Source organism: Benincasa hispida, chromosome 9, assembly GCF_009727055.1.
Source record: "Benincasa hispida cultivar B227 chromosome 9, ASM972705v1, whole genome shotgun sequence".
Lineage (NCBI taxonomy): Eukaryota > Viridiplantae > Streptophyta > Magnoliopsida > Cucurbitales > Cucurbitaceae > Benincasa > Benincasa hispida.
This window is the reverse complement of record NC_052357.1, coordinates 3,753,327-3,768,731: the sequence shown is the minus strand read 5'-3', so window position 1 is coordinate 3,768,731 and position 15,405 is coordinate 3,753,327. Positions and strand designations below refer to the sequence as shown.

The 15,405-nt window shown below is 35.5% G+C and overlaps 1 protein-coding gene and 1 long non-coding RNA gene across 2 annotated transcripts; one reads left to right on the top strand and one right to left on the bottom strand.

The window, feature by feature from the left end:
• The first annotated feature begins 339 nt into the window (after nt 1–339).
• LOC120085601 (protein NRT1/ PTR FAMILY 1.2) lies at nt 340–5,656 on the top strand. The gene is made up of 4 exons (XM_039041668.1): nt 340–554; nt 637–854; nt 2,019–2,572; nt 4,553–5,656. Exons 1-4 carry the CDS (start codon nt 440–442, stop codon nt 5,502–5,504), a joined length of 1,839 nt encoding a protein of 612 aa, XP_038897596.1. The 5' UTR covers nt 340–439; the 3' UTR covers nt 5,505–5,656.
• Nucleotides 5,657–6,002: 346 nt separating this feature from the next.
• LOC120085603 lies at nt 6,003–12,860 on the bottom strand. The gene is made up of 2 exons (XR_005483997.1): nt 12,712–12,860; nt 6,003–6,492 (listed from the first exon to the last, which is right to left on the bottom strand). It is a non-coding gene; the product is annotated as an uncharacterized LOC120085603 (long non-coding RNA).
• Between the last annotated feature and the right edge of the window lie 2,545 nt (nt 12,861–15,405).

The window sequence follows — 15,405 nt, the reverse complement described above, 5'->3', positions numbered from 1 at the left end:
AGAAATGGAGATGCACTTAAAGTATTATCACTAAAAGTGTAGTTGTATTAATATTAATATTATATTGGTTTGAATTAAGAAAGCTGAAATCAATAATTAATCCCAGAAGATAACCCATTCTTCGGGGAGCCTTTTAACCGCCGACCCAAAGCTTCCCAGACAGCGCCAGCTAAATTCAACACATTATTTTCAAAACTTTATCAAACACCTTTTTTTTTTTTTTTTACAAATTAAAAAAAAAACATATTTATTTGAAAAAATAAAATAAAAAATAGTTAATTTTTTTCAAAATTCTAGACAGCGATCTCATCACCAAAATGGCCCCTTTTTATAGGAATGTCCACAACTCACAAAAAACCCCCCATCTCTCACTCTCTTCTCTCTCCCTTCTTCTTCTTCACTTAAAAAAAAATCCAAATCCAAAGGCAGATTTTGAGCAATGGAACAACAAAACTCTGCAACAATGCAGAGTCTAAACACAGAAGAAGAAGAAGAAGTAGAATCATCCAAATCTACTAAAAAAGGAGGCCTTCTCACTATGCCTTTCATTATAGGTACGCTTGTAAACGATACTCAAATTCAATCACTATATCGACTAGAAACTCTTTACTAACGACTCGTTCTGGAATTTTGCAGTGAACGAGTCGTTGGAGAAAGTGGCGAGTTACGGGCTATTACCCAATATGATATTGTACTTAATGAAGGATTACAATTTGGGATTTGCTAAAGGAAATAACATCCTCTTTTTTTGGTCTGCTGCTACCAATTTCATGCCTCTTCTCGGTGCTTTTCTCTCTGATTCTTATTTGGGTCGTTTCCTCACCATTGGCTTTGGCTCCATTGCCAGTTTCTTGGTATTTTTCTCTTTTCTCTTTTCAATTCATCTTTTTATATTTTTAATTTCAGGATTTTCGAATTTTCCATCTTCCATTTATTACACTTTCAAATTTTTTAAATTCCAGATGGGAATTCATTTTTATTAATCATTTTCTACTTTTTTTCCTAATTATTAATGTGAAGGAAAAAAAAAAAAAAAAAAAGAAAAAAAGTAGTGTTTATTTTTGGGAAGATCTTGTTTATGTTAAAATACTTTACTGTTTGTTTATGTCTCTCTTCTTTCATTCATCAAACAATACACAGTTTTTTTTTTTTTTTTAATTTAATTTATTTATAAATTATTATTGTTCAAGTGGGGCTTCCAATTCAGTTTTTTTTTTTTCTTTATTTTTCTTTTTGCTTCACACTTAAAGCTTTTCTAGTAATCCCATGGTTAGATTACGAGTTGAGACAAATTTTAGATTATATTTAATTAGATTGATTTGGGTTATCGAGACATTCATTTAAATTTCATTTTAAGAAAAAGTATAATGTTTATTAATACGTAGACAACGTCAATTTATTTATTTTCAGTTATATTCAATTAAGATTTGTTACTCCATTTTTAATATGTATTTTGAAAAATTGCATTTCATACAGTTCAAAATTCTTTTTATTTGGAGAATAAATAATAATTGTATCATAAAAAAAAATGTGTGTTTTAAAAATAAATCAAGTTTTGCTCAGTCCTATCTTTTGGACAAGGAGCAGAGTGTTTGGCCTTCAAATTATTTAATTGTGGGATCCACGGTACTTAGAGTAATTTTAGGCGAATCAAGAATTGTCCCGATCTAAACAAAATTTAGGAATTGAAATTCAAGTAATTAAATTGATGACGCTATCCAAATCATATGGGTTAGATTGTGTTTATCAAATTCTTTGGGTTATCGAGCTTTATGAATACCATTACTTAGTACAATAAATATAAATGAGTCATGGAGATTTAGATCTTGAGTTTTGAAAGGTGAATTATAGGTTAATTAGCACTAAATTATATATAATTAACACTAAACATGTGTTTTATACCTATGGAATTATGTTCTGGTCGACAATATTTTGAAAATTATCAAAATAGAATCTAAAAATGAGGATTTTAAAGCTGGATTTACGTCGTCGTTTTGTTATCTCTCTGTCTCTGGCAGGGCATGTTACTTCTATGGCTAACGGCGATGGTTCCGGCGACGAAACCACCGGCGTGCGATCAGCTCCACCCTGAGACCTGCCGATCTCCGACCGCCGGCCAAATGACACTTCTCGCCACGGCCTTGATCCTGATGTCCATCGGGGCCGGCGGCGTCCGACCGTGCACTCTGGCCTTCGGCGCCGACCAAATCGACCGGCGGGAGAATCCGAACAACAAAAGAATGCTGGAGAGATTCTTCGGGTGGTACTACGCATCGGCTTCGTTTTCAGTTCTAATCGCATTAACCGGAATTGTTTACATTCAAGATCACGTGGGTTGGAAAGTGGGATTCGGAGTTCCGGCGAGTCTTATGCTTTTCGGTACCGTTCTGTTCTTTGCGGCTTCGTCGATTTATGTGAAACAGAAGGCTACCAAGAGTTTGTTTAGTAGCTTTGCGCAAGTCGCCGTCGCCGCGTTTAAGAATCGGAGATTCCCACTCCCACCGTCGCCGGCGTCTAATAAGTGGTTTTATCATAAGGACTCTTGTTTCACTCAACCCTCTGATAAGCTCAGGTAAATTTTGTTTTAATTAAATTATAAATTTTGTTTGTTTAATTAAAAATTAGAATTTTATGATAAAATCTCGTAAATGGTCATAAAACTTTAATAAATAATCTTTGAGTACAACTCTTTATGAATTTTTTTATCAAACAAATCCATTCTAACTTTTAAATTATAGGACTAAATTCTAAACCTCAATCATGGCTAAATTTATAATTTAATCTTCTATGTTTGTTTGGTTTTGTTTTAATAGTGTTATTTGTTATGACATTTTTTTCTTTTTTTTTTTCTTTACTGGGAGTTTATTTTATACATAATTTACTTTTTAAAATATATTTTTTTTCTTATTTATAAGAATTTTAATTGTTTGTCGAGATTTTTTTTTTCAAAATAATAATATTTGATGATTTAAAATTTTTTTATTTAATAACCTCTATAGATTGTGTTTCATTTACATTTTATTTGTATAATTTTGAAAATATTAGTCTTGAAGAAGGTGGGGTTTATGTAATGAAGTACGATTATAGTGGTTTTTTCTTTTTAATTTTATTAAACCACAGAAAATCATGCTTAAATTTTATTAAAAATTTATTAATTAAATAGGTAAAAGAAAAACATTGGGTTGTGGCAAATATTTAATATGGTAGTGATGAGATGAATTGTATTATACAATTAAATAATATTAATCAAATTATAATGTTTGAAACTTTGCGGAATAATTTGAAATTATAGAGATTAAATTTGTTGTTATTTATTATATATCATTGAATTGGAAAGGTGATTTTGTTTCATGTATTATTGCTTTGATGGGCAATAAAGTAAATAAACACTTTTTCTTCCCAATCTTTTGAGTTGTTAAGGTAATATAAAATTATATATAGTGTGTGTTGTTGTCATGACAATTAATGTTAAGCATGTGCTTTTATTTGTTAATCATTTATCTTTCTATAAAGTGCTATCACTTTCTTTGAAGTGCTTCCTTTGCTTTTAGAAGTATAATATATGTGATTTCTTAATTATAAAACTTAATTTGATTGGTCCTTTTCTTAAAAGTACTCTTTTTTTTAAAAAAAAATAATTAATTAAAGTAACTAATTTTTAGAAGGAATATGTTATGCATCAATTGGGTTCATGTTCATGTTTCTTTTAAACCTTCCAAATTTCTATCTATATTTAGACCCACATTATTAAAAGTGTATAGTCTTTCAACATATTCAAAAAAACCATGTTTGACTAAAATTTCAAATAATATTTGCTTTTCAAACTTTTTAATAAAGAACAGCATTTATGCAACAACCCCCAAAATATGTGTTTTTATTTTTTATTTTTTATTTATTTTATTGTTATTGTTTTTTTAGAGTTCTATTTCTTTTCAAATGATTCTTTTATATAGTTGAATACATGTTTTTAATCTTCTAAAAGTGATCTTTTAAAACCACTTGTTATTTTTTTTAAAAGCAATTACATATTACATACAACTTTAAAAGTTCATGATTTTTTACTCAGTTTTGTAAAATTTATGGATGAAACTTGTAATTCAATCAATTATCTTTTTTTTTAATCTACTTTTAATCTATTAGTTTAAAGTTACTATCAATATGTAATGTTTCGAAATGGTATTTATTTAATATTTGAAGTTTTAAAATCGAATAGCATTAATTTAACATTTTTTTTCTAAATTGTCATCACAGGTTAACCTAATGGCCAAATAAGATATTAAATTTGTTAAATTCATGACAACCACCTACTTAAATTTTCAAGTTTCCTTAATAACAAAAATGTTATAGGGTTATAAAGTCATTTGATGAGATTAAGTAGAGATGGATGAGAATAATCTAACGAGATTGATAATACAAATATTATGTCTTAAATTATGCAAATAAATATACCTATGTTGTTGCCAAATCTTCTAATATTATTACATCATATATTTTCGTTAATCAAATGGTTAAAAATTAACTTAACATTGAATTTGAATGGGATTGTTTTTAGGTTTTTGAATAAAGCCTGTGTGGTGAAGAACCCAGGGCAAGACATCGCCGGCGACGGTACCGCTGCAGATCCATGGAGTTTATGCACAGTGGAGCAAGTGGAAGAACTCAAAACCCTAATCAAAGTAATTCCGATCTGGTCCACCGGCGTAATGATGTCCATTAACATCAGCCAAAGCTCTTTCCCTCTTCTTCAAGCCAAATCCATGGACCGTCACATCTCTTCCACTTTCCAAATCCCCGCCGGCTCATTCGGCACCTTCGTCATCATCACCATCGTCATCTGGGTCATCCTCTACGACCGCGCCATTCTCCCTCTCGCCTCCAAAATCCGCGGCAAACCAGTCCATTTTGGAGTCAAATCTCGAATGGGAGCCGGTCTCGTTTGCTCCGCCATGTCAATGGCACTCTCCGCCATCGTCGAGAACATCCGCCGCAGAAAAGCCATCGCACTAGGCATCGTCGATGATCCCAACGCCGTCGTCGACATGTCGGCTCTGTGGCTCGTTCCACAACATTGCTTGAATGGATTGGCCGAAGCCCTAAATGCGATTGGCCAAACTGAGTTTTACTACTCCGAATTCCCCAAAACGATGTCGAGCGTTGCTTCTTCATTGTTCGGATTGGGAATGGCGGTGGCAAATTTGTTGGCTAGTGCGATTATGAGTACTGTGGATAATGTAACTTCGAAAGGGGGAAAAGAGAGCTGGGTTTCGAAGAACATAAACAAAGGGCATTTCGAGAATTACTATTGGCTTCTTGCAATTTTGAGTGCTATCAATATCTTGTACTATGTTGTGTGTAGCTGGGCTTATGGACCGAGTGTGGATCAGAGAAGAACCGCCATGGACGACGGAAAGATCAGCTCAAATGAGGAAGAATTGTCAATGTTGGAAGCTAGGGTTAAGGAAGAAGAAGGAGAGTTCCAAAAGGCCAAGGAATTGCAGGCTTGAATATGGAGTTTGTGTGTGTGTATATACGTTCTTTTTGTTGGTCAGTGTACTATTTGTTTGATCAAACAGCCAAGAGGGGCATAATCATATATATATGTATAATCCTAAGTTTGCATTTGCATATTCTATAATTTATTTCTCCTTCTGAGTTACTTTAGAAAGCTATATCCACCATAAAAGTGACCGTATTAGACCCCATTAAAGAAATAATTCAACCGATTAAAGCATATATCATCGACTTTTACAACTCATTCCAAAAGCAACAAGTTCTAGAAGAACAACGGTTTGTTCTTCGGTTGACTATGAATGGTATACATTATTGAAGCTAATTAATTGCTTAACAGCACAAATTACAAGTTATCAAATAATCAATACTAATACTATTACCAAGAAAAATGCAATTCAAGAGAAGTTTCCATCTTCATTAAACAGAATGAAAGAATTCAACCCACCGTTCCGAGGGGCAGCGAGTCCATCAACAGTAACATGGACGATAACTAGGAAAAAACTTGTCATCGTATTATATTATTATTATTTTATCAATCTGTCTTAACAATGTATTTGCACAGAAATGACAGTTTTAACAACTGAAATCTCCAATCTGGATTACCTTGTATGGAGCAAGCTTGTCTTTAGCCCATGTGGGGAGTTCATCTAAGCTCATAGTAGGCTTGGGACTCATCAGGCGTCGTCATTTTTTTGTTGGGCTGAAGCACAATAATTGCACGAACACGTTCTCCATGGTCTTTGTCTGGTAATCCCAACACACAACATTCTATGACAGACAGATGCTGCACAAGTGATTTGGCTGGTGGTCATTTCATGTTCTTTATTCTTCCTTTTCTATTGTAAGTGTGAGGGTTGTCTTTCACTTTCCTTGAGAGAGAGTACAAAGGATAACAATGAGGTAACCTTCAAAATCACTGATTCTCAATCTCTAATGCTGAGAATTTATATCCTCCGACGTTCATGATATCGGTGCTTGAACCTGAAACATGAGGGGGAAAAAATGTTCAATGCATGACATTGACATGGATTCTTGACCATTAATTTATCATTACAGAGAATAGAGAAAACACCAGGGAAAGTTATGGAAGGAGTATAAGACTAAGAATGGATCGTTGATGAGTTAATGGTGGGGCACTTCCAAGTTATCTTGCTATTGGCTGAACTCAACTCAACTACAGGAGAGAGATACTTGGCCTCTGAATTCCTTGTGCCACCCACTTTGGGATATACTTATCTCAAAATATACAAAGTTACAAGTCAATTCTATTGCCTATTATGCACATAATAGCTGACAAGGGCATGAAGCTCAGAAAGTCATTGTTTTCAAACATGATATGAGCATCCAAACACATTACACATCTCTGAAATGCTTTGTTAACAACCTCTAGCTGTCAGATGCATGTACCAACTCCTATAGGACTGGCAAAAATGGAACATCGAAGGATCCCGCGACATTCTCATGCCCAACAAGGAATAAGACAACATGTTTTATTCAACAGGGTAAAAGATAATGTTATTGTCTAATAGGTATCAATTAATTACTTCATCACATGCTCAGACCACTAAACATGTCATCTGATAAACGGGTCATGAAAGTTAAGAATACAAATAGTTGACAAGCACTGGTAAGCAGTAGAGCAGCCAATTGATGAACTATGAACTAGAATCGTAGCGTATTGGTGAAGGACTTGAAGAAGAAGGCATCTTATAAATAGAAGCACCAGATACTTGTATTTTAGTGGTAACTTACGTTCTAGTATGATGTAGTAACCATCTTCACCGAGTTGATAGAACTAAAACACAATAAAACTATGTTGAAATGTAAATGATGGAAACTTATAAGATAACCAAGTATTTTGACTACCCTCCCCCCTTGAGATCTCTCAAGACCTAATTCACTCTCCAAAATATTGCTTATCTTCTATATTCCCTCCCTCTTATTTATAGCCAAACAAACTCTCTAGCTAATTACTAATATACCTTTAATACTCTAACAACACCCTAATACCATTCCCATCAAAGTCTAGCATATCTGGTCTTGAAGAAACCACCATCAGTTAACGATTCTTTGGTAATCTACCTTTTTTTTCATGATGTTATAATTCTATAGTCAGGGTTTTTCATTCTTGTAAATATTTTGTGATATTTTCTTTTGCTATGCTTTGTACACTTGTATATATATTCATATCTTTGGTGAATGAATAGAGTATTCTGATTCTTTCTCAAACCTAAGAGTTTTACATGGTATCAGAGCTCTCTAAACAAACTTAGGGTTTTGTGAACCTTAGGGTTTGAGAATTTAGAACCCATTTGTGATATGTTTAGGGTTTTGTGGAGAGGTGAGTTTACACGTTTGCTCACAGTCGTCATCTTTGGTTTGTTCGTCGTCGTTAGCCGCCGCCGCAGGGAAAAAAAAGCTGTTTTTTCGACACCACCCAGTCCAACGAGGAGCCCAGCCGCCGATCTACAAAACCCCAAAGTTCGGTTGCCATCTGACCAGCACGTGAGGCTCACGCGCCGATTGTTCCAGCTTGCTATCCGTCCACGCGCCGGCGCGTGTAGGCGTGTGCACCGTCGTTTTTCGTCCGTCTTCTGTGGGTTTCCTTAGTGTTGTTGGCTCTTCTTGGTGGTGTGTTTGTTTGAGATATATAGATATACTCACTGGTTATAAATACATCTCTTTGGTAAATTAGGGTTTGATTCTCTGTTGTCCGGTGTCTATTTTTTGAGGTAATGGCTTGATAAGAAACTAGTAATGTCTGAGATTGTTCCTATGGTGTCAAAAGTAACTAAACACAAGTTGAAGGATCCAACTACTATTCATGGAGATCAAATCCAGGAGGTGTTGTTTGCTATTATTGTCATAAACCTGGCCATACGAAATGTGAATGCAGAAGATTGCCGAATAAAGGTCAAAGGATGCCATCACCCTCTGCACATGTCGCCTCTACTCCTGATAATCTTGACAAGTCAATTACGATTTCTGCAGAGGAGTTTGCTAAATTTCAGCAGTATCAAGAGTCATTGAAGGCATCATCTTCTACTCCCATTACGACCATCGGACAGGTAACATTTCTAAATGCCTTCTTTCCTCCACGTCAAAATGGGTCATTGACTCTGGCACTACAGACCATATGACAGGTAACCCCAGTTTATTCTCTAACCTTTGTACATCTACCTCTTCATCCTATGCATATAGCTGATGGAACCCTCCACTCCTGTTTTAGGATCAGGAACCGTCCATCTCACTGAATCAATTTCTTTGTCATCAGTTTTAAATTTTACCACATTTCTCGTTTAATTTGATTTCAGTCAGTAAACTCACTCGTGATCTCAATTGTTGTGTCTCCTTTTTTCCTGGTTATGCTTATTTCAGGATCTTACGACGAAACAGACTATTGGTAAAGGGCGGAATTTGGAAGGTCTTTACATCTTTGAACCACGAACACCTACGGCCATCACATGCTCTAGCGTGTTGTTCTCTCCCTTTGAAAAGCATGTTCATTTGGGTCATCCCGTCTATCACTGTGTTGAAGAGTCTTCGTCCACAACTTCAACATTTGTCTTCTTTAGATTGTGAGTCATATCAGTTTGCTAAATTTCATCGTTTGAGTTTCGTTAACCTCGAGTCAATAAATGAGCTAGTGCTCCTTTTGAATTAGTCCATTTTTGATGTTTGGGGTCCATGTCCTGTTGAGTCCAAAGAGGATTTAGGTATTTTGTTTACATTTGTCGATGACTATTCTCGTGTTACGTGGTTATATTTAATGAAAAGTCATTATGAGTTACTTTCTCATTTTTCGTAACTTCCATGCTGAAATTCAAACTCAGTTTAGTGGTGCTCTTAAATCTTACGGAGTGATAATGCTAAGGAATATTTCTCTCATACACTCAAGTCTTATTTAGATGCCCATGGCATTCTTCATCAATCTTTTTGTGTCGATACTCCATCTCAAAATGGATTGTAGAACGAAAGAATCGTCATCTCCTTGAGACAGGCAGAGCTTTGATGTTTCAGATGCATGTTCCAAAATCCTTTTTGGGCTGATGCTGTTTCCACAACTTGTTTTTCTAATAAATTCGCATGCCCTCTTCCATTCTTAAGGGTGAGATACCTTTTCGTACTTTATCGCCCCAAGCAAACATTTGTTCCCCTTCCACCCAAAAATATTTGGTTGCTACCTGTTTTGTTTCGGATGTTCGGCCTCAGCATTACCAAGCTGGATCCAAAGTCCTTAAAATGTATTTTCCTTGGTTATTCCCGTATCCAAAAGGGGTATCGGTGTTATTGTCCTAGTTTAAAATAAATATTTAGTGTCTCCTATATCACGTTTTTTAACATACCCCATCTTTTTCATCACCGTCTTTCTCTTCGAATAAGAGTCAAGGGAGCATTAAGGAATTATAGAGGATGATTTCCTGTCTACACATTATTTCTCTTTTCGATCCTCTTCCTGATTTCATCTCTACCTGTGGCTACCTCTTACTCTTCCTCCCATCGCTTAAGGTCTATACTCGACAATCCTCCTCCAGTTCCATGCTTTGTACCAGACTTCTTCGTCATTGGATCTAGAAACGAGTAATGATTCTTCCTATTTGCTCTTCATAAAGGTAAATGTACATGTGCTCATCTATTTCCTCTTTTGTTTCATATAACCATTTTTCGCCCTTCCACATGTCATTCATTGCATGCCTTAGAGTCTGTATCCATCTCGAAAACTGTTCTGAGGCTTTGTCTCATCCTGGGTGGTGTTGCCGCAAGGGTGGAGGAGATGACTGCCTTATATGATAATTTACTTGGGATTTAGTTTTTCTCCCTGCAGGAAAGAAAGCTATCGGTTCAAATGGTGTTTGCAGTTAAAGTCAATCCTGATGGTTCTATTGCTCGGTTAAATAGCATTGCTTTGTAGCGAAAGGCTACGCACAAACTTATGGCGTTGACTATGCTAATACTTTTTCTCCTGTAGCAAAAATGGCATCTGTGAGGTTGTTTATTTCATTAGCTTCAATCAATCATTGGCTTTTACATCAGCTTGATATTAAAAATGCATTTCTTCATGGTGATCTTCAAGAAGAGGTGTATATGGAGCAACCACCAGGGTTTGTTGTTCAAGGGGAGAATGGAACGGTGTGTCGCCTTCGTAAATCCTTGTATGGATTAAAGCAGAGCCCACGAGCTTGGTTTGAAAAATTTAGTCAGGTGATTGAAAGTTTTGGAATGCGGAAGAACAGGTCAGATCATTCAGATTTTTTTAAGAGATCTGAGGGTGGTGTCATCTTGTTAATCGTATATGTGGATGATATTGTGATTATTGGTGATGATGCTTTAGGTATCGAGTCTCTAAAGATCTTTCTTCATAGTCAATTCCATACAAAAGATTTGGGCATGTACAAAAGATTTGGGCATGTTGAAATACTTCTTAGGAATTGAGGTAATAAGAAGCAAGAAAGGAATTCTATATCACAGAGAAAATATATATACTTGACTTGTTGATTGAAACAGGAAAGCTAGGGGCTAAGCCATGTAGTACCCCAATGATGCCCAACTTACAACTCACAAAAGATGGAGAATTGTTAAAAGATCCTGAAAGATATAGAAAGTTAGCGAGAAAACTTAATTATCTTACAGTGACTCGACCCGACATAGCCTATTCAGTAAATATTGTGAATCAGTACATGTCATGCCCTACAGTTGATCATTGGGCTGCATTGGAATAGATTCTTTGTTATTTGAAGGCTGCTCTCGGGCGTGGTTTATTATATAAGGATTATGGTCATACTAATATTGAATGTTTCTCAGACGCTAATTGGACAGGATCTAAAGAAGACAAAAGATCAACCTCAGGGTATTGTGTTTTTGTTGGTAGTAATTTGATTTCTTGGAAGTGAAGAAGCAAAATGTGGTGTCACGTTCAAGTGCAGAATCAGAATATAGAGCAATGGCACAATCTGTGTGTGAATTGATTTGGATATATGAATTTCTTGTTGAGTTGGGATTTGAAATCACCACACCGACAAAGTTGTGGTGTGATAATCAAGCAGCACTTCATATTGTGTCTAATCTAGTATTTCATGAAAGGACTAAACATATTGAAGTTGATTGCCATTTTGTACGTGAGAAAATTCAACAAGGGTTGGTATCTACAGGATATGTGAAGACTGGAGAACAATTAGGAGATATCTTCACAAAAGCATTGGATGGAAGACGTATAGATTATCTATGTAACAAGTTGGACATGATTAACATATATGCTCCAACTTGAGGGGGAGTGTTATAATTCTATAGTTAGGGTTTTCCATTCTTGTAAATGTTTTGTGATATTTTCCTTTTCTATGCTTTGTACATTTGTATATATTCATATCTTTGGTGAATAAATAGAGTATTTTGATTCTTTCTCAAACCTAAGAGTTTTACACATGAGAACAATTCTTTGGTAATGTGCAGAAAGAAAAATCATTGGATTTATTTGAATAAATTACCATTCCTTTTTTCTCTCTCTAGTAAAGGTGCATGTGTGGGGAGTAGATTTTAAGCTAGAACCCCCCTCATTATATAGTCCAATGATATGTAGGGTGGGGATTTGAACCTCCGACTTCTTAGTTGAAGGGTTAAGAGTACATGCCTTAACCACTATGGTGGTTCATTTTTCAATTATTCAACTAGTAAAATACCGAGTATATAAGGTGTCAGTCAGAATATATTCCAATTTTGGACAGTAAAATACTCAAATCAATAAGACATTCAAACTACATATTTTTACAATTCTACACTACTGTTAGAATTCCACCTAACAAGAAGACTTAAAGAACGCAAGAACCACAAAAATGTAATATGTTGCGATATAAGAGAAGTTACAATATACCAATAGCATTCCGAGAGGGTTATCTCACCAAAATCATCCACCCTCTCTAAAGTTTATAGCTCCCTTTGTTTATAGTCAAAACCCCACTAGTTAAGTACTCATAATACAGCCTACTAATATGCAACTAATATTACCCATATACCCCTAACTATTATTCTCACATCTACCTTCCTCAGGAAGCTTCCAATATTCTTTAAACATTGAAGGACATCTAATACATAGCTCACCCTCCCAGTTTGAATCATTACTACTCCCATCATCTGCAACAATCTTGGGCTAACACGTGTTAGGCATATGAAAGAAAGTTGAGAAGATAGAGATAGAGTAGTATTTACGATTCAGTGGTGAGTAGATCTTTCACTATGGCTTTACAAGGATGGCTGAAAGTTCATCTCACTTGTCAGATGCACATGATAACCAACACCATTTTTACAGCCTTATTACGCAAGTAGCGGACCAAAGTGCACCAAGCAAAATAACCGTTCTGAAATTGAAGAAGATTATGAAGATTATAACTATAGTCACTTGTTAAATGAATCCCAATATTATCATCCGCTTCCAAACACAAGAAGCCACCATTAGTTCAACCCCAAAATAAAGTCAACAATACAACAACTCATCCCAAAAACATAAGAACAAACAAGTCATATCTAGTTGGTGTGTGAGTATAAATAAACAGCACAAGTTCAAAAAACCAAACCCACAAAAGAACAATCGAAATACAGTTCCAAATCAAATTAGTAGAGAAACTTTCGAAATGACCCAGAAACCAAATGCAGAAGAGCAAAACAAACTTCCCATTTCTTTGTGTTAATCATAAGAAGCAAGGAAGAAAACTCGCCTGAAAACAGCCGAGAACGTGGAAAACAGAGCTTGGGAACACTGCTCCCAAGACGAAAGCAAGCAGAAGTCGATCGAATGGCGATCAAATGAGAAGGGGCAAGCGAAAGATGACAAATAGGAGTAAAAGAAGAGGTGGGGTAATTAAATGCAGAAGAGTTCATGAAGAAATGATATATAAATCGGCATTCGATTGGCCATCTGGGGTTTTAGTTTTGTATCACAACAACTTTTCTGGTTAAGAAATTCAAGTAATCGGGGTAGTGGTTCCATCTTGCAAAAGGGTAATGGAAGGAGTTCTGGATTCCCCAGAATGAGGGCATACGCATAATGAAGGGTCAATACAATACAGATGCGGCCATCAAACATCAAAGGAAAACCAGTGGCATTTCTCGAAATTCTGTGGGGGAAGTAATGCTTGCCGGTTCATTTCAGAGATTGATTCACTCCAAGCTCTGGCGATTCGGGATAGTTTCGGACATTGCAAAGCAATCAGTAATGCGCTTTGACGAAGCATTGAGGCATCCGTGAAATGGATGGGGAATTGAGTGAGGAAGCTTGAGGTTTTCTGATTTGAATATAATTTAGGAAAGTATAAAAAAAAGAAGAAGAAACAATAATAATAAATTAAATTAAATTTAACAAATAGAATATTAGAATTTAGGACCTTAAATGCATCCTTGAATGCTTGTCATGATGACCTAGATAGTGTAGTGATATTTACCTCTCAATTTTTGTTCAACATTATAGCAGTTTCAAAAATAATAATAATATGAACATACCTACATATCCCAAAAAATATATATATTTAAAGGACAAATGTTTGTCAGATCAGGTACACTATGCCAATTCTCACATATTTGGAAGGAGAAAAGAAACAAATTTATAATAAAAGTAGCAAAAATACACCTACTTTCTCGTCTAAGGAAAAGAAAAACTCAAAAGTAGATCTTACTAATCAAAATAGAGCTTCACTGTAATTCAAATAAAATCTAATATATTTTTGGGAAATTTGGGCTGATGACCTAATATTCAGCCCATAATGCCAATTGAACCCATTTTTTTTAAAAACTGTTAATTGACCCTCTACTTACATCATCACGGTATGAGATTACAAAAATGCTCCTCTAGTCTATACGATACTTGTGCGCTCAAACTTAACGGTCGTCCCACGCTCAAAATTCTCGTGCAAGTGTTGTTCAATCTCGCTCTGCAAAACCATCGTCCATCTACTGCCGTAATCGAAGTTCTTAGGTAAGTGAATTTAATGTTTGTCTTGCATGTTGTGTTGCGTCTTTTTATATTGGTTTCATTTGATCGGTCGTCACGTTCATAATTGGTTTGGGGATTTAATCGGTCGTGTCTGTTTTTTATTTTGGGTTTCGATGTGTTTTCGATGTGTTATGCATTGGTTGAGGATGAAGAAGATATAGTTAGAGTCAGACAAGGTAGTGCGCGAGTTTTGGGAGAGCAAGATGGGCTAGAGCGAGACAAGAGAGAGGGAGATAAACGAGAGGGAAATGAGCGAGATTGGCGAGATTGAGACTATAACAATATGCTTTGTTAGTGATTTTTTAGTACAAACCTGTTAATTGATAAATTGAATGTTCATACAATGCAGGAGTAATTTAAGATATCAAAATCTTTGAAAATTCGTGAAGTTGGTAGGTTTCCCGGGCAAGTAACCAGCCTGGCCCACATTGCCAATGCCAACAAGATTGTAAAGGAGAAGCTTACTAGAAGGAAGTTAAAGATGTTCAAGAGAACAGTTTTTGGGCGATTTGTAGACACTGAACTTGTATTCAACAACCCACTAATCCACCATATGTTATTGAGGGAATTGAAGAAGTCGGGAGCGGACTCGATTAATTTCTTTGTCAGAGGAAAGATCGTCACATTTTCAAAGGACAACTTTTTATTGATCACTGGTTTGTGGTGGCTTCCTACGCAAGTTGTGAAGAGTCCTCACAAGAACTTGCGACGAGTTACTTTGGTAATTGGTCAACCTTAGACGCATTCCACTTGAATTTACTAGAAGAATAATACAAAAATTTAGTATTTGAAAACGACAATGATGCTGTTAAAATTACCCTAGTATATTACACAGAGGTTGCAATGATGAGTAAAAACAAGCAAAAGAATGTTTCGATGGTATTCTATTTGACGATGTTGAAGACATAAATTATGAC

Excerpts from the sequence above, each read along its gene's own strand:
- LOC120085601 (XM_039041668.1), top strand. The coding sequence starts at position 440 with ATGGAACAACAAAACTCTGCAACAATGCAGAGTCTAAACACAGAAGAA. Across the intron at positions 855-2,018 it reads GCTCCATTGCCAGTTTCTTG|GGCATGTTACTTCTATGGCT; the intron begins GTATTTTTCTCT and ends TGTCTCTGGCAG. Across the intron at positions 2,573-4,552 it reads CAACCCTCTGATAAGCTCAG|GTTTTTGAATAAAGCCTGTG; the intron begins GTAAATTTTGTT and ends GATTGTTTTTAG.